Source organism: Schistocerca americana, chromosome 4 (assembly GCF_021461395.2).
Source record: "Schistocerca americana isolate TAMUIC-IGC-003095 chromosome 4, iqSchAmer2.1, whole genome shotgun sequence".
Lineage (NCBI taxonomy): Eukaryota > Metazoa > Arthropoda > Insecta > Orthoptera > Acrididae > Schistocerca > Schistocerca americana.
Genome location: NC_060122.1, coordinates 380730227 through 380750806, shown reverse-complemented (window position 1 = coordinate 380750806; position 20580 = coordinate 380730227). Strand labels below are relative to the sequence as shown.

At 38.0% G+C, this 20580-nt stretch overlaps 1 protein-coding gene across 2 annotated transcripts in view; it reads right to left on the bottom strand.

The window, feature by feature from the left end:
* Positions 1-620: 620 nt before the first annotated feature.
* The window catches only part of LOC124613917 (nuclear receptor coactivator 3), a 309937-nt gene continuing 289977 nt past the window's right edge, over positions 621-20580 (bottom strand). For both annotated transcript variants that reach the window (XM_047142667.1, XM_047142666.1), the window contains exons 20-22: positions 17181-17399; positions 8131-8216; positions 621-4044 (exon numbers count right to left, since the gene is read on the bottom strand). In XM_047142667.1, the coding sequence (XP_046998623.1) occupies positions 3973-4044; positions 8131-8216; positions 17181-17399 (377 nt within the window). In that variant the 3' untranslated portion in view covers positions 621-3972. The remainder of the gene's footprint in view (positions 4045-8130; positions 8217-17180; positions 17400-20580) is intronic.

Below are 20580 nucleotides of genomic sequence, written 5' to 3'. Positions count from 1 at the left end.
AAAATCAGTATATCAGTTCTTTTGTAAGTAACATGTTATGAACTTGTTTTACTCTTCGCTATTACTCTGGTTGAATGAACATTATAAATACTCTAATCCATTTTCCTGCATACCTCCTATATCCAACATACTCAATAATGTTTTACAGATTTTTAATCTTTATTTGCCCAGGTATTGTTCCAATTTACCAAGTCTTTCAGTTGCAGATTAACTAAAGTGGAGGCCCAAGAAAATGAACAATTAATTTCTTCCTCAATCCCATCTGAATAATCACCACTAATACCGCTCTTTCATGGAAAAAAAGCTTTCTTCACCTGTACCAATCTACATCTTGTGTCTCCCACTCATCCTCATGTAATCTTAGTTTTTCTACAGTAGAGCTGTTTCACTACTTCTAGTATCACACCTTCCCCAGTTTTTATATCAAGCAAGTGCAAATTTTCTTTTCTGCTACTCTCCATTAATTTTGCCTTACCTTTGTTTATACATAGCCTGAATTCTATGCTAAGTACTTTTACCTTTTCCTGAAACCCAAGTTATTTTCATTTGGAATGAATAGTGGCGGCATTTAGAGGAAAGTTTCTGTAATGAACTTACCAAATAACACCTTCACAAAAATCTTATTTGAAAAACAATACTTTATTGTTATCAAATTTATTAATAATAACTAATAAAAATCCCACTGCAGAAAGTCTTTTCCTTGGCCTCTCTACATATGTCTTGCAAAAACTAAAAACATGAGTACTGTTTCAAGAAATTCATATACAAAACAGCATACACATCAGGTTTACAATGCCAGGTAACAAAGTAATATCTAAATGAGCTCATCTCAAATTAGACTTTTAAAAATCAATTTTGGTAAATAATCTTTTTTTCACTACAGAACAGCACTTTTAAAAATAAAAACATGTATGTACAAATCATCTACAGGAACTTCAAATAATGTTACACGTGTGCGTGCACACATTTAAATCACATGTCCAGAAAAGTTGAATTAAAATTGACCAGAATGGAAATGACACCTCATGGGATGTGAACACAATGGGAAAATATTTTAACACATTAACTAACAGAGGAAAATTTATAACAATACAAGGACAGTGAATGCAACCACGGAAGCAATTCCTAATAACAGAGAAGAGTAACCGAAATACTGCACGAAAGCAGTGTACACATGATGCAACCGAGGTAAATAATTCCTATGTACATATTTATATATTCTCCATTTAGTAATTAAATATCAACTTTTCTCTTTAATAAATCCAAAGTACATTCTGCTGAAAGGGGCACTCTTATTTCATGCCACTTTCCTGCACAACACAAAATGAACAATTACATATAACCAAGTTACGAAAGAGGAGTTTACAATATTATTTTTATCATTATTTGCAATAATAAGAATAATACGTATTGTAATTACACATAAAGTTATAAACAGCAATCTCTTTTTACACGCATGTGCTCAGCTAGTAACAACCAAGCGAGCGAGTAAAAATAACATCTTCCGCACACTGAGCTGACTCACTGGTGTTGGACTGTTTCAAGAATATGTATACAAAAATATTAACCAAATTTACATTCTGATGTAGGTGATTCTTCATCTATCTGAAACAGCCTACCTATTGTCAACATCTACAGGTGCAGTTCAGTTGTTTTGTTGACTATCTTCGGTATGTAGACGAATCCCTTATCTTCCTAAGCTTAAAGACATAGACAGAAAGACAAAGAGAGATCAACAAACAGGAAAAGAGAGTGTGAAACAAAGACAGTTGCAGAATGAGAGGGAAGGATGAGGCACGTGAGATGGTTAGGACAGGGGGAGAAGGGTGAAGGTTTCCCAAATTCTAACTACATACCCTTATTTTATCTAAATCTTCTGTACACCATTTACATTCATGCTTTGGTTTCATAATTACAACAACAACAATAACAACAAAAACAACTGCTGCAGAGGCATTGTTACCATGAAATGTTGTTCAGTTTCAGCAGAACAGTGCGGCTAAACTCCCTCAGTCCATAGTTCACAACCTCAAGTACAAAAGATAATTGCACATTTGCTCACAGAAAAATACACTCTTGACAAAATGTCACAGAGTTTCCCAGTTCCATCATCTACATCAACTCCTAAGTGTTTAAAAATATGGTGGAAAAACCACACATTTTAATCTACATGTGCCTATCTGCTGCAATTTTGAAGAGCAAGAGTGCAGAATAACACACAGAATAACTGTAACAAACAACTTTGTACTTCATCATCACATAACAACAGACTTTCCAACAGCAAGAGCTTGAGGATGCCGTAGAAAAGGGAAAGGGAGAGTGCTGAAATTTGTAGTGGGATTACAGTTATTAAGACAACAAATAATGACAAGTATGAAACTGCTACATTAGTTTTAACACACTACACAGAATAGTTCATTTCTAAATGTGATGAGTTCATATAAAATCTTGAGAGACATATATAGTAAAAAGTTTAACATTTCTTCACAAAATTAATTTATGCTTTAATTTGCCTTTTCCCCATGGATGAATCAAAGGTAAAACTTTCAAAACTAAATGCATTAATTACGTTCTTCAAAGAAATGTCAACATCCATGTCTGAAACTCATTTGGTATAATGCCATTTGCTACAGAATTGTGGATTCCACTGTAAATCACAGAAAGGCTCAACAAAGTACTTATTTACAGAAAGTGAAACATGATGCAAATAAATAAATTATTTTATTATAAAAGTATTGTTGCTGTTATCGCATAGCAACTTCTATTTATAAAACCATTGGGAATAACATTAATCAACAGGTCAATGCCTCTGGACAGAGTTAAATAAAACTACGCCTCAGAACTGATTACCCCAAAATAAAAGCCACAGTATATGCACAGTATAGGCAATTTTCCCCCTTGAAATTAACAAGCAGTATGTGACTTTATTTAAACCTTCTGTTAAACAAAAATGATAAGTGTTGCACACACAATTTAATTTACAGAAATTTATGAAACAATAAACAAAACTGGAGTTTTCCTTAAATAGTACCATAAATTGCCAGTAGCAAAAATAATTTTCACATGTCTGTAACAAATGCAACCCATTTATGTCAATGCACTTGATCTAGAGCCCAACTGATCAGTGAACTGCCTAAAGTAGCACTTACAAAGAAAGCATGATGATAAATTTTATCACTGCTACCTACACCAAAAAAATGAGACTTAAATTACTTTTACCAATCGTATAATAATAAAGGTAAAAGTAATGTTCCAAGAAGTTATGCCCTTTGCATTTTATAGTGTCAGAAAATTATAATATCCCTAAAAGAAACATATTTTGAAAGTGGTCAAGGCATAGAAATGGTTCACATTACATCTTCCATGGGCTGCACACGTTAGACATGAATATTTTTCACTGAAACAATACTGTGCACTGCAAACATTCAGAAGATGACAGCCAGTCACAGACATACACTGATTTTAAGATTAAAATATTTTTTCTTTCATTTATTTATATTTTTAAGGGTGAAGGGGAAGGGCACAAAAATGGAAGAGTGCAGCACGGAAGGCTTGATGTACACCTTTGTAATACAGTGTGGCAGTATTATTTCTAATTTCTGACTCTCAATATACAAATTTATTTCATAAAAACAGTCACTGATTTCTTAATGAGAAAAAATATTAAAATAGAACTAATCAATACCAATGCACTTTATTAAAGCAAATAAAAATGCTTGGGTGAACACGTTTCTCTTCCTGCTTCACTGCTTCCGTTGAGCATCAGTAAACAGAGCACTTTTGTTCTTTTCCTGTTCTCCAGCACTCCTCTACTCCACTTTTCCCCACCCAGCAGTCTGCTGTGGAACTGTGCCTCCAGCCAACATGTGGCAGTGCGCGATAAACACTTAGAAATCCGCACTCACACGTCAAGGCTCGGATTGTAGCACCTCATGTCTCCCTGAGTCTATCTTCACCGCTCTGACCATGCTTTCATTCCGACAGCAATTTCTGGAGCAGGGACGATTTATGATCAGCTGGACGTGGAGACTCCTCCGTAGGATTCTGAAACAATTGCAAAGAGCAAATATTTCAAAACCATGTCTAATTTAATAAGAATGATAATTTGCTGCAGTTTAAATGACTCAGTGTCACCCTCAACTCAATTGACATATACCATTAAATCAAGAAACTTATTTCGTACTGATACTGTGAATGTAACGTACACTTGTATCACAGGTTACAGCAAGTACAAATTTCCTAAATTTTGAAATTTGTTCTCTATAGCAAGAATAAAGCAAATTTTAAAATCCAAACAGTAACTGGCTGATGCAACCCACGTCATCAAGAAAGATACGGAGCTTTTACTGATGACCAGTTTGAGAAACATAATCCAATGATGGAAATGAAAGACAGGGTAGCAACTACAAACTGATAAGCAAGGACAGTTATTTTGTGGTTTTGTACACGTATCAGCAGTACTTGAATTTCGCCTCCTGAAGGTATGTACTTGCCAATCATTCTGACTTATTGTTGAACTATTTTGGTGATAAGATGACACTTATCGAAAGTCTTTTGGAAGAAAAGGTTATGTAAATTCTTTAAAATATTTTGCTCTGAATGAAAACAGATCAAAAAGTTATCTCAGCTGAAGTCTAATAAAACCCAAGCACAAGAATTTCAGGACTAGTTTACATGCTCTAAGGAATGCTTGCTTTGCAGACAATATATATTGTACTGCAGTAATTAGTGACATTTCTGTCCATCTCCGTTGTGTGACAATAAAGCTTGAATGGAGTTTATCAAATGAATCATCATGTTTCTTTAATTATAGTGTCACCTATGACAGGTTCATGTAGAGACTGAAGTTAACCGCCCAGAAGAGGACCGCAGCAGGTCAGTCAAAACACCAGCAATTTAGTTGCTGTAGTGTTTTATAACAACACGACCCGATACCAAAATTATTTTACTCAAAATTTCATGCAAAGACTGTTCACCCTGTGTGTGACTCTTAAGCAAAGTTATTCTTGTCCTACATTCCAACAATATTTCCAATAGCTATGGACCTGAAAAATTTGCATTTATAATAAATGCTAATACATATGTGAATTCTGCCTCAAACTGCTAATGTGAAATTGCTCAATCAGTGCTACTTCATAGTGAATTGTATACAGAGGAACCATAATAAATGATTTAGATGGCAGAGAAGAGACGTACAGTTAGGCCAACAGTGCCCTCTTTTGTGTGACACAACATTCAATCAGCACAGAGCTGCTGTACTAAGCGGTGCAGCTATGCCTCACCGACATCAAAGAGTGGAGTATCGGCATGCAAAAGCATTCAAATGGGGTGGAATGATTGATCCCTAGGAGGCGGGTGTTTTGTTCCGTGACACTGCAGCTCACATAGGGCATGCTGCATCAACAGAGAGTAGTATGTGTAGCCATGGAGCAAAGAGGGCCGTAGACAGTGTCAATAGTGTACTGGACAAAACAGTGTGACCACAGTACAAGATGACCACCATCTTCTTTGTTTGATCGTAAAGGACTGAACAGAATGATCTACAGTGTCAGCACGACATTCGAGCACTCGAGCTGGACTAGTGGCACACGTGCCACTGCATCAGCTTCCACTAACCAGAATCCACCATCGCCACTGACTGCAAGGGGCAGATGAACACTGTCATTGGCATGCTGGAAAAATGTAATGTTTTTCAGACAGTCCCACCTCAACTTGTCCTACAGGAATGGCTGCATACATGTTTGACACCACCATTGTGCAACAAAATCGAGCAGACTGTACTATTGAGCGGCATAGCGTCAAATGCCAAGTGTGATAGGTTGGGGCACCACTGCCTATAACGTGCCAGTTCGCCTCCTACATCTTGAGTGCAGTCTGAACAGCTATTGCTACATCAGTGAGGTTTTACAGCTTGAAGTGCTGCCCCTCCTGCATGCTGTTCTACATGCCATATTTCAGAAGGACAATGCCCGGCTGCCTGTGGCAAGGAATGTGCAAGTCTTCTTAGAAGAATGATGGGTACCACTCTCCCCTGGCTTGCCAGTTCATTTGACATGTCACCCATCGAACACATCTGGGATATGGTCGGTCACCAACTTGTTCATTCAGCTCCTCCTCAACCACAGCTGATGCTCCGTGGATGCGCCTACAAGCAGCATGATAATGTGCCTACAAGTCGCATGATAGAGTAGTCCCCAGCAGCATATTCAAGCACTGTTTCATTCCACCCCACAATATCTAGCGGATCTGATTGCAGCATATGGTAGTGCTATTCCATCCTGAATTTCCACAGTCACAGTGCACGCACAGGCCCGTAATGCTAATCATTTATGAAGTGTCATGTCCCTAATCAATGGAGTAAATTTCACTGTGATCACGTCTCTCGGTCCTGCTGTTCCACTATTTCAAAACAGTAGTGTGTGTCTGAAGAAAGATCTTCATGTCGACTCTGAGGTAAGTAATGTCAGTGTCTGGGGATTTGATTCCACTAATATTCATGCCACCAATATTCAAAGGTAAAATGCATCTCATTTAAATTTTGTGAATACATCTATAAATAGCAACTCACAGACATGCAAACTCAACATAAAATTTAAAACATCAGCAAGCATTAGATGACCAAACTTTCTTGCATAAGATTCAAAAACAATTTCATACTTCTAAAATGAAGTGTCTACTAAAGCTGAAAAGTAACTCCAATTTTTTCTATGAAGCATACCAATTTCTTTATAACCATGAAAAACATCCCCCCCCCCCCCCCCAAAAAAAACCACACACACACACACACACACACACACACACACATACATTTATAATTGTCAGTTTTCAACCTTCTACTGTTAAGTTAACAACTGTTTGTCTCAAAACCCAAACCCTCACTTCTGCTTGTTCTGTCTGCATATTTTACGTGCATTACCATTTCGTGTGTTTCAGTCACATATTCTTTCATCATAACTCAGAAGTCCTTGCAGGATAGAATCACCAAAAAGATTTCAGGAACTATCGTGTACCACAAATCACGAAAAATTATACACCATACAGTATTCAACAATAAGTGATACAGGGTGTCCACTGTTCCAGACAGTTTGAGCTGTTATTCAGTATCATGTACACATTTGCAAGAACCACCACTTATTCTGATGTATGATGAGCAAGAAGCAATACTTATTCCTACTGTAGATGCATATAGACAATCTTTTCCCAATCCTCAACAATATAGGAAAAGACAGATTACTACTTACCATAAAGATAACACACTAGGTTACAGACAGGCACAATTATTAAACACTTACACATAAGCTTTTGGGCCTCAGGCTTCATTGGAAAAAGAGAACCACACACCATTCATTCACACAAGCACCATAACTCATGCACATAAAACTGTCAACTCCGAGCTTGGCAGTCATGTATGTGTGAGCTGTGCTTGCTTGTGTAAATGAATGGTGTGTGGTTCTTTTTTTCCGACGAAAGCTGAGGCCGAAAGCTTATGTGTAAGTGTCTCTTTAATTATGCCTGTCTGCAACCTAGCATGTTATCTTTACAGTAAGTAGTAATCTGTCTTTTCCTATATTGTCGATATTCTTACCTAGAGTTTCCACTGTCTGATTATACCAATCCTCTTTAGTTACATCCTGTTACTCAAAAACTACACTGAAAGTCTCTCCAATACATATCCCATCTTGTGCTGTGACTGGCTAACTACTCTCATATCAATCGCTTGTAAAGTCACACATTCTGCTAAATCTCGCAGAGATATACTTAACATTAGTAATGCTAAATAGTTGCACTCAAAACTGTCTCAGAAAACAGATCGCCCTTGGGATCTGTCAGAACATTTTGAATGATCCCCTCATTATTTTTTATCTATGTGTTTACACTAGCCTGCTTCAAACACACATGCCTCAGAAACTGGCAACTGGTTGCTGTTTTTATTTCCCAAAAATTAACATTCATTCTGAAGTAACAGAATATTACTTTTAGCTATGTAATTATCAGATGCAGATCTGACAGATTTTCTAAAAGCTCTTGGAGCCACATAGATATAAATATAATAATCAACTGCTGCAAGTAAAGCAAAAATGTACATGCATTTACTATTTATTGATTGAATTACTTCACTGAAAATCTTACCCTGGAAGAAGAGAAGCCCGCCTGAGGTGAACCTGAACTCAGTTCTGACCCAATGCTACCCCATAGCTTAGGACTGTCACTGGTACCTGTGGGAATTAATTGGTAAAGTTATTCTCAGCTATGACAACAAAGAAACACTTTCCCATCATTATTTTCATTACTGGTTCTAAATAAGGAATTATAGTTAAACAGAAGCCTATCAATAATGCTATGGAATTAATATGATGAGGACAAATAGTTAATATTTTGGATAGATAAAACACAGCAAAGAGACTATGTACCAATCATGAAAAAAAGCAGGAAAAAAGATTTCTTGAGTTTCATAAGTGTGTTTTCATGGTAAAATAAGCTACAGGGTGGTGCACGAAATGTGTTGTGAATTGTTTCTTCCACAATTTACGACGCACATTATATATCCTGCTGGGATCTCTACACCAGTACCAGCGGAGCTTGGAAAAACAAATGAGTTACGAAATGACGTGTAATTCACAATACTGCCGCTATAAGACTAGTAAGCCTGGGCTGACAATGAAAGACTGACGACGCAGCAACGATCGGCAATTGTATTACTTTTTCATGAAACGAAAAGCCTTGTTGTAACTCAGAGGCATTTTCGACAACAGTTTAACACACGATGTGTCCCTTGCAAGAAGACCATCCACAGGTTGTACAATAAATTTGTACAGGAAGGAACAGTATTGGAAGCAAAGAGACCTCGGCCTAAACTTGTTTGTTTGCTGGAGAATACTGAAGCGGTACAAGTTGCTGTACAGAGAAGTCCCGGGAAATCGTGTAGAAAGGCAGCAGTGCAACTGAGAATATCCAGACGCTCCATTCAATGCATTCTTAAAAGTGACCTCCATATGTACCCATACAAGATGACCTGTGCACAGAAGCTCACTGAAGAACACAAGCAGCAGAGACTACTGTTTGCTCAGTGGGCGGAGGATAGGGAACAAACTCTCAACAACGTTTGATTTTCAGACGAGACGCATTTTCATTTACATGGTGATGTTAACAAACAAAATGTACGCTTTTGGGCCACTGAAAACCCACAAGTGCTTCATGAATGAACTGTGAACAGTGAGCGTTATTTGAGCACGCTTCGCAATAGCTTCATTCCACAGCTTCTTGCTACTGCCTTGCCCTAAAACATGCAGTGGTTCATGCAAGATGGAGCAAGGCCACATACTGCAAACACTGTGTTGGAGTTTTTACACGAGCATTTCGACATGCGGATCATATCACTCAGTTTTCCAGGTCGCTTCAATGACAGACAAAATTGCCCTCCCAACAGTACAGACCTTAATCCATGTGACTCTTTTCTTTGGGGGTACCTAAAGGAAAAAATTTTCCTGAAACGTCCACATGATTTAATGGAGCTCAGAAGACTTATTCTTCAAGCTTGCAGTGAAATTACGGAAGACATGTGCCATAGGGTACTCACTAACTTCAGTGTTCGTTTGAAGGAAGTTAGGAAATGAAATGGTGGACATATTGAGCATGTGCTGCATTAGAACAAATATCCATGAACGGCTCTTCATTGTAGTATATGATCCTTTCAGATTGTATTGACAATAAAGTTTATATTCAAAAACAAAATGGTAACACATTTCGTGCGCCACCCTGTACATTTAGCCTTTATATCCATTTCAGTTTAAACTTGTATCGAGACATCCTCCTCTAGCATTACTTTTCCTCAACAGTAGTTGTCAATACCAGTATTATTTTCCGAATTTTGGACAGGTTAATATTATCTCATTTGCTTTTCTGAAAACTTTCATATAATTTTGTATACAGTATACTAATATTTCAAGCTAAAATTTATGAAAAATGAATTACTTTATAACATATTTTAGTTTCAATGTTCTAATTGATAAGTACTAGTTCTGAATGTATAGTTAAAATAATTTTTTTTTTTTAGAAACATTTGAAGTTATGAATACCTGCACACTTAAAATTTCTATTACTAATTAAGCAATCCTGTACTGTTTATTTCTGGATGCATAATAACTGAAATTAATAATGTAATGAAAACTAGTAGGAATTCATTTTTAAGAAAAATTGTAAACCCTTTGGAATATTGTTATTTCAACGGAGTGCGAGAGTCATAAGCTTGCCTCATGTGATTGGATATATTTCTGTATAATAGGTGTGAATAATGTAATTTTGGCTTTGTCAATGTGAAAAATCAAAACACTGTATGATATACTAAAATGTGAGAAAATCAGTGGAAAATAATCTTCAAATTTATTTAGTTCAAACCAACCATGAGGATATGATATCAGATTTTCAGCTTCAAGATTCAGACCCCTAGACAAGAAGAACTGGGGCCATCTCAATATGACAAGCTAAGTAAACTTGAAAGTTTTTGTGATCTTCACTCATCTCAAATCTTCATAAAATACTTTGCTTATTAAGTACTTGGACTGGGCATTGTTTAATGTGGACAATACATGGAAGACAGAAGGAAGGGGGGATTACAAAGTTCATGTCTGAAAACTTCATGAATAAGAAAATAAGAAAGCATATGAGTAAGTGGGTGTACGAATCATACCTAAAAATGGCACAGTTTTGTTGGTGCATGAGCTGTGCACAAACTGCTTCTATCATAGAAGAAATTTTCACTCTACAGCAGAGTGTGCGCCGATATGAAACTTCCTGGCAGATTAAAACTGTGTGCTGGACCGAGACTCGAACTCAGGACCTTTGCCTTTCGCGGGCAAGTGTTCTACCAACTAAGCTACCCGTGCACGACTCACGGCCCGTCCTCACAGCTTCAATTCTGCCAGTACCTCATCTCCTACCTTCCAAACTTCACAGAAGCTCTCCTGCTAACCTTGCAGAATTAAAGCTGTGAGGACGGGCCATGAGTTGTGCACGGGTAGCTCAGGTGGTAGAGCACTTGCCCGCGAAAGGCAAAAGTCCCGAGTTCGAGTCTCGGTCCAGCACACAGTTTTAATTTGCCAGGAAGTTTAATATCTATCATGTTGGTTGCTGTAATCATTATCACACCACTGTCGAACCATATTTAATGTGTTTCGCCTTTTGGCCACTTGTAGTGCTATTTGACACATTTATTCAATTTGCATTGCTCAAATGTTTTTGGTTTAAACACAGCGCGAATTACATATATTCTCATGCTGAGCAAAACGTGTTTCATGGATTTATTCTTGTTGTTATGAGCAATATTTACGTGTATATTTTTTGTTATGTTGCACAAAAAAACAAAGTGAGTCATAGTCTGCATGTGTATGGTTTTCTGCATAACTGAGGGAGCACAGTACCAGATAACCGCAAAAAGACAACTACAGTTCAAGAGATGCAGAACAACACATATGCAAACGCCACACAAAATACTTAATGTAAATATTTGCACTCAATATCAAGAAAAATTCTCAAAATGTACTGTGCTAAGCATCAAAAAATATGAACTGATGCAGTGTTTCATCATTTAAATAATGAGTGACAGCAGGCATTCCAAAAACATCGGTAATGAGATATGAAACTGAGTCAAATGTTTCTGCTTCCCAATTGTCAGACCCCATTGTATCAGTGGTTTGTTTTAGATAATAAATCTCTATTAGATAATAAACAAGTCCCAGACAAGAGTATTTTGATGCCTATTATATACACATACATAAAGTGTGAAACTGTAGGGAGGGGTATCCTGTACATTTACAGCTTAAAATGTTATTTTCCACATTTTGCACCATTTTTTGAAGTCCCTTGAAAAGTGTAAAAGCGGGGTTTCACTGTAGTTCCTTTTTACCATTCTGTCATGTCTCCATGTCGACCCATCTTGCTTTACTGATTCCAGACAGCCAATCGGTACATGCACACCACTCCACTGCCATATTGTACATCAGTGGATCACATGACTTCCTAGTACCAGGTCTACACCATCTACAGTGCTCAAAATAGAACAGTTTGCTTTTTTTAGGGGGTAACTATGAGGGGCATTCAATAAGCAGGGCAAAACGTTTTTTACTGAAAGCAAATGAGTTTTATCCAAGTTCAATACACCAAATTATTCTGCATTCTTTTGACTACAAAACCCTATTTTACAACATAATCTCCATTCAACGGTCTTATGCCAGCTTACGGGGAGGGCCTGTATGCCTGCATGCTACCACTGTACAGGTTGATGTTGGAGCCAACCTCTTGCTGCATCAATAAACTCCGCATCATCCACGTAATGCTTTAGGGGAAAAGAAAAGAAGACCACTCTCCAGATAGGAGAAGCACTGAGTCATCAAGAGGCAGATACAAAAGAGAGTGGTATTTTTTGTTAGCTATCGGTGGAAAGCTGATGATGAGCTGCAGTGCAAATGCAGCCTCTCCCTGCCCCTTCCCCCCCCCCCCGCCCCAAATCCCACACATGCACACTGCACACACGCTTGCACACGCACGTACACACACACACACACACACACACACACACACACACACACACACACACATGCACGCACGCCTGCAAGCAGCACACGCCAAACCTGTGCACTTGGTGTTGTGCCGGCTGAGCAGACTACGTTGGGATTGCAGTTCAGCAGCTGGACTGGGGTAGTACGGGTTGTATTCGGTGGGGTGGATTGGGGGAGAAAGACATGGGAAGGAGGAGGAGGGAATAGAGATGGGTAGCTAGCAGCTCTTGAGTGATGCAGCAGGTGTGCAGGATAGGAATTCAGGAGGGAAGTGTGGCAGGGGCATGGGCTAGGCACATGACACATGGATACAGGAGCCGGTGAGGTGTGGTGCATCTACATCTACATTTTGCAAGTCACCTTGCAGAGTCAGGCAGGGTGTACCTTGTGTATTACTGCCGCTTCCCCATGTCCTGTTCCAGTCGTGAATAGTTCACAGCAAGAACAATTGCCAGTAAGCCTCTGTGTGGGCTCAAATCTCTCTAACGAATGAGATGATGAAAATGATGCGGAGGTGTGGATGGCAGGGAAGGGGGAACTGCCAGGCCCCTACACCCTGCGCACAACAGTTTCCTTTCTGTCTTGTCATCCCTGCCTCCACCTCGTCTTCATCATGTGCCACACCTCACTGGCTTCTTGTGTCATGTACTGGTCCCCTACCACACCTTTCCTTACTGTAGGTACAATCTCACATTGTCATAAATTTTTTTGATCATAGATATTCTTAAAGAAGTTTGTGCACTGCCCGTGCATCAACAAAGTTGTGTCATTTTTATGTAGGTTTCGTAGACCCACTTACACATATACTTTTTTATTTTCCTATTCATGAAGTTCTCTAGAGAGAGTTTTGAAATGGTTGTGATTTGTCATGATATCTTTATTTGTACAAACCTTGTTACACCTAACAGCCACCATCCAGAGTAGAGTTTGACAGTGGCAGGAGGTATGGCACAAATTGTACCAACTTTTACATGTTTACCAGTTTAAATCTGCCAAGTAGAGCACCATGGTGTCAAGACACTTAACCACATAACATTTGTAAACACTACTTGATGGCCAACATATTGGCAGTGTCATTTTATGTCAGTTTTTTTCCACAAACATTTTTTCATAAAGAATAAATTGTGGGAAAATTACAAAAATGTTGACGCAAAATCGGGTGTGAATTAACATTGTGGACATAGGAAACTTGACGGGAATGACCAAAAACGTCACAAATGGTGGGAAAATGTTAATTCCAGGAATGTAAAAGCATTGCATTTGGATGTTCCTGCGATCATACCAAGCATGATGTTGGCCAATTTGTTACTCCAAGAATATAGATTGTCCAACAGTCTACAAGGAATGGTGTACCATTTGCAGCCAGATAATGGGCTTAAGAACGGTGTTAATAAAAAGATCCTAATCAGTAGGGATCGGACACAAGTGTCTCATCTTATCAATGACACTCAGTTTTAAACCAAACAGAAACTGCTACTGTCAGCGAACTCAGGTCTGCCTAACCAGTTTCTGGAAATTCCAAGGTTTCAGGCAACGGAATTTTGAAGTCCTGTACTTCACAAAAGGTCAGTGGTCACAGCAGCACATACATGGGCCAAACAACACAAAAATTGGAGAGTACATAGACTCTTTCGGCTCTTGTGGTCCAACAAATCATGATTTTGCATGATGTAAGGCATTGAGTACACCGAAAGCCCAACAAGGCATTTGAACCATAGTGGGTGCAGGGTGTAGTTCTGGCTGGAGGTGGTTCTGTTAAATTTTTGGGGACGTTTTTCATACCATGACTTGGTCCTATTGATTCAGGTCACAGTGAACATGAACTGCAGTGTTAATTTCAATGGTCTCAGTGACTAAGCTCCTTCTATTCAGAACAGTGTGTTGAATGCAGCAATCAAAATCCTAGCAATTTGGTAGTCCTGTGGGATCTAATCATGCACAAATGGCTTTGGCTAGATAACTGAAAAATTGTAGACCCTCCTTCTCATTGAAATGATCCATTATTATGACTAGGTTCACTGTTACACAGTGTCAGCATTACATGTCCTAGGGTGACTAGATTTTGTCTAGTGTGCTCAGAAACATAAATGAAATTGAAGAGATACAAATCATACAAACTCATTCTCTTTAAGAAAATGTAATTGAATTTAGTAATTCATATGTCTCAATTTCTGGAAAAGCACCTAAATAAATATCTCACTGTCATTCGATGGATTGTAATTTCAGCAGATATACTGGAAGATGGCTTTTTTTTTTTTTTTTTTTTTTTAACCATGTCACAAATGTAGTTCAAGAAAATGATGTATTGTCAGCATTGAGAAAATAATTTTATTGTCACCACTGACAAATTGCTATATGACACCTGTTTTGCCGCTAAAAATATTTGCTGATTATGGTCCATGAAGACATGCTCTCAGGAGGATAGTTGCACACCAACAAAATCACATTTATTTAAGATTACTTAAGCAAGAGGCAACTGCTCATGAAGGATTATCTAGAAGAACTGAAATCCTGTGTATAACCAATCCAAAGACAGAAGGGGCTATAAATTCCACTTACGTATGTAGTTTTCAGCAGTTGGTTACTTATGTCATCTGGAAGTTTTAAAGAATGTTAGTACATCTTTGATTTTGCAGAATGTACCTAATTATCCACATCTACTAACACAATGAACCAAGCTTTGTAGTTACCTACAAAATGAAGTAATTCATACAGGAAAACAGCAGGCTCTGTGATTCAGCAGAACACAGAGGACTACACTTTTATTATACTGACGAACAACTTTAAAACTGGGACCATTTGCTCATTTGCAAAAAAGAAAAGAAGTAAGTTAACTGGAATGACCCATCTATCAATCAGAACTTCACAAAAGTATCAATGGCAGTGACAACATTCTATGGACTAATTTTACACATTTCTTTAGTTCTTCTTTCTCAGCACCAAACAAAATATAAAAGTACTTGTTATTTTCTGTCTCAGATTCTTCAATGATGTTTGATAAAAGTCAGAAAAATTATCAAACATTGGCTGAAGAACCTGAGACAGAAGCCAACAGGCAAATTGTTGACAAGTGGCCACGAAAGACTTCACAGTTCCATAAAATCAAAAAATTCTCTCTCTCTCTCTCTCTCTCTCTCTCTCTCTCTCTCTTTTTCGCTCTTTTTCTTACAGTCAGAGCTTTAAATTTTTCATGAATGTGTGTGTGTGTGTGTGTGTGTGTGTGTGTGTGTGTGTGTGTGTGTGTGTGTGTGTTCTTTTAACGTCAAACTGTAGTTAGATATTAAGATATGGATAAATACTGGTGCCTTCTGACTGGTTCAGCAGTTCCTTGCATCCAAAAAATAAAGTGTTGATTCACCTGCCAGAAAGTTTTCATGGAGATGACAGATATTAAGGAATATCCAAAAACTCCCAGAATAACATTGCCCTGGGAGGAGCTTGTCTGGTATCCATTTTCCTCATAAGGCGTGTGTCAGAAAATTCTCTACGAGCTCACTACTGCCTCTCGCTTTGCCAGGGAAGGTTTTGTCTGCCTGTAGTCAATTTTTTGTTGCAGCTGTTTTGCTTTATCCTAAATTTTTCTGAAGACAGTGTAATGAATAATGCACAACAGCAAAATTTTACTTCCTGCCCAGAAAAAATGCTACAAAAACTGTCGTGATGTTAGGTAACACTGTAAGACAAACTCAATTGTAGTAGTTTCCAAGTTTCAAAAATGGCTATATGTTAATTGATGACACGTCTCATGCTGGATGTCTGTCAACTGCCCAAAAAGATAGAAAGTTGAGAAAATTTGTAAACTTGTGCTTGAAGACCAATGATGGGCCATGAAATACATGATGCAGCTATCTGGATTGTCTTGGAGCTTGGTTCACTGAATTTTAGCAGAAGACTCAGGTTCTGACTGGCAGCAAAAAGAGCATTGGGTGGAAGCATGCTGTGCTTTGAAAGAACAGCTCGAAACCACTCCAGAACTTTTGCTAAGATCATTACTGGTGATGATTCAGGGCACTATGGTTACAGCCCTGAAACTAAACAACAATGGAGAGGGGTAGTGGATTGTGATTTTGTACTGGAGTGTGAGAAGATCACATAACAGTGTGGGTCAAATAAGGATCAATCTGTGTAGACAGGGAACTTATATTTCCATCAAGACAATGCTCCTGTTCATGTGACTTCCTCAGTGAGCCTGATTTTGTCAAAAAATGGCACAACTCCCTTGCCTAACACATATAATTCACGTGATGTAGGTTTGTATGATATTTCATGAAAGGACATTGACTCTGTGAAATAGAATTGGTAAAAAACCAGCCAGAGAAGAGCTATTGGACATCACTGCAGCTGAGTATAAAGAATGTTTCAAATTATGCGTACACCGATTAGACAAATGTATTATGTATAACGGAGAGTAATTTGTAGTTGGTAAGGTTGTTCTGTATTAAAAAAACTTAAATACATAACTTTTAAAAAACTCTACTGTTTTTCCAATGTTATTCTTTCAATATACATTTTGCTTAGTGAAGTGGTCCACAGGGAGATCTGTAAATGGAATTTCAGGTTGGCCTTCTTGTATATGATTACTACAGACAGTGTAGAGAGTTCACACAGCTCCCTCCATTTACATACCTGTAGATGGCGGTTCACAAACAAAGCCAAAGGCCTCCAGGTCTGCAGCAGACACAGACTGGCCAGGACCCAGCTGCAACTGCCGCTGCTGCCCACTGACGGTCATTCCCACACCCCCACTGCTGCCACCATTTGACTGCCGGGCTCCTACAATTGCACGCAACTCCTGGCGCACGTATTCTGAAGTCATGCCACCGTTACCACCTCCACCTCCCCCACCTGCAATAACAATATCATGTAATTTTATGCTGATGATGAGCATCACATTCTGCTATACAACTTGGAAATGAAGCAGTGGTCAAATATAAACCACTACAATTCTTTTTTTAACCATAAGAACAGAGCATAATAAAGATCAAGAGTGAGGTTTTTGAATCAGTATTATAAGAAAAAAGATACCAATTTATACAAGTTTTATACCTCAATTACACAAACAAAATAATAATACAGTGAATCCCAAATTAAGTCTTGTTATCTAATGCCTTGTTCAGCATAGTGTGTGGGAGACCTCCATGCCTTTGGGCCCTGAAAGCGAAGAAAGGTATACCTGTTTACAGAAATGATAACATTTTCTGGAGATCTTAAGTGTCAACTGTGTACTTTAACAGAGGGATTCATTCAAAAGAATATGCACAACAGCTTTTAAGCAGACTTGAGCTTTGTGTGTTTCGGGTCCTAAAAATCACATAATCTTACCTCCAAAACTACTACTGAATTATATAGTTAAATAAAAACCAAAAACTTATTTGTCAGCTGGAAGCCACCAGCAAAAAGTAGCAAAGCTGACAGCTTTTGAAACTGGAACTTATCTAGTTCAGAAAAATGAGAAATTTTTCATTCACCTTTCTATATCACTTTTCTCCTTTCCATGCCTCTCTCTCTCTCTCTCTCTCTCTCTCTCTCTCTCTCTCTCTCTAACCCTTACCTGTCTTTTGACGACTTAAGGAACCTCCAATTATACAAGCCACTGTTTCTCTGCCATTTCTTGTGCAGAAGGTCTGCTGACAATGGCTAATTAAATTTACTTTCTATCTTAATTGGACTGTTATTTTTTGAGACACTCACTTGTATGCATTAAATTATTCAACATGTCTTTCCTGCATTATGTGATGCTGTATAATGGGTTCTTTCAGAAACTAACATAGTATTTCAATGGAGTTAACTTAGAATTCACTGTATCACACTTTCTTACTACCTCTCCTAATATTACACATATAAATGAAAGAGAAATATCAGGATAGCCCAGAAATATGCCACAAAAAATTGATATTATTACTTGCTAAATTCTGCCTAAAGTAGATCAAATGTTTTCAGCACACAACAGACCATCTGTTATTAAAGCCATGCTGGTTAAATAATCTCTTGCAAACACACGATCCTTATTTTTTCTGCTTTCTGGTTTTTATTTTTTAGGAATTGAACAACTATAACATATAAAGCTTCTGCACTATTAGAAAATAAAGTAGTTTGTGGCAGAACGGATTGTATCCTACATGCAAGTTCTTAAAGCAAAAATGCCAGCTTAACTTCTAGAGATGACAAAGCACAATTTAGAGAGTTCCTCAATTTTTTTTTTTTTTTTTTTCCTTCTAGAAGCTATGTTATGTTTTTACAGGTCTTTGTACAAACAGCTAAACAGAAAAGGTTTTGGACCACTTACATATCTTTGAATTATTGAACAAGCATGAGCTTAGATTCAAGAGGAACAAAGGAATGAAAGAATAAGATTAACAAAAAGTTTTATAAAGATATAATTTCAATATGGAATCAAAACTAAACAATAATCAAAAAACAGCAGTCTGTTCAAAAGTGTAATCTTTGCACATCTGTGAAACCAAAATCTGCTGCTGGGAAGCATTCAATACCAAGTTGGTCCACCCATGCTTAGTAACATTGATCTTCCTCAGCAATCTGGCCACAAAGTGGTCAAGACATTGCTTTTCGAGCCTGTACCACTCTTCGATAGCTGCCATCCTGAGGTCGTCTGGTACATGAGAAGGGTTTCTTCTATGGCTCACAGCAACCTCAAGTGGGTTCCCATCAACAGACACCACAGGCCATTCCATTTCCTCAATTACTGCTACCTGGAGGAAGATGTTCATGAGGTGGCATGTTATGCTCCCACATTATCATCTCAAAAGACAAATCCATCATCGAATGCTGACTACAGTGCTATACAATACACCGGGGGATCCAAATCTGATACTGCATGACACTTGAAACTGACGAGAGATCTCAGACATCTGTACATGATACCAATCCAGAACATGGCTGACCCTCCTCCCTGCTGAACCTATGCAACCACACACCTCAGATGTACAATAATCATCAAACATCAGACAAATTCTGCACTCATAGGTGACTGTGTAACTTGATGCACTGGTCTTTGTTCCATTCCAGATGTTCATTGTTGTCTTGGTGGAGTTGTAACATTGCTTTTAATGGATGCCTAGAGGCCAAATTTATCCTGTGAAGACGGTTACATACTATCTGTGTCAATACAGCAATCCCAGTTGCCTCCAAGAATGCAGTACACAGTTTCACTGTTTTCCAGATTAGCTGGTGTTTTTGACCATAGGCAACCACTGTGAGAAAGAATTCATTGTTTTGTCTCTCTCAATAGTGAATAAATGTTTGAACAATATCACTGAAGCGTACACCATTCTATGATGACAAGCTTTCTAGCTACAAAGTGAGAATGTGCACCCAGTCTGGACTTGAAATGACAGAATGGCGTGCCTACACAAACCACACTATCATGTTTACGATAGGAGAAGATGCACTCTATCTCCATTACATAGGTAAATACACACAGCAATTTTCTGTGGTAAAAAGAGTATTGAGAAACATCCTTCCAGGTTGGGTAGGGGGGAGGATGACGCAATAATAGGGGTGGTGCAAAACTTTTGTTTGAGCTGTTTAGTTAGTACATGGTATATCTTTTTTCAGTGATAAAGTGAAATGAAGTTCCAAAACACTACTTAGTACAGCATAAACATTTCTTTTTCATAGTTTTATATTATCCTTCCCTTCCCATCCTCATTTGAGTAGTATGCTTCACATCTGACATAAAACATCAAAAATTACTATTACATTATATGTACCACTTCTTTTGCCCAAATAACAATGAATATGCAGCAATACTTGAAAGCAAAAACATATGTGGGCAAGTAACAAAACATTCTGTCACAATCACAAAAAATACAACATATAGTTAAGCTCACAGATTTACAGTTTTCAATTCCCAATAACCAACACACACACAAGTAAACATTCACAAAGCACAAATACAGGGTGTCCAGTAAGCACATGTCAAGACAAAAGTTCTGTGAATTGTGAATAGGCTAATCATCTGAACTCATGTGAAAGCTGAAAGCGAAGTGCACTGCTGTGAAGGAAG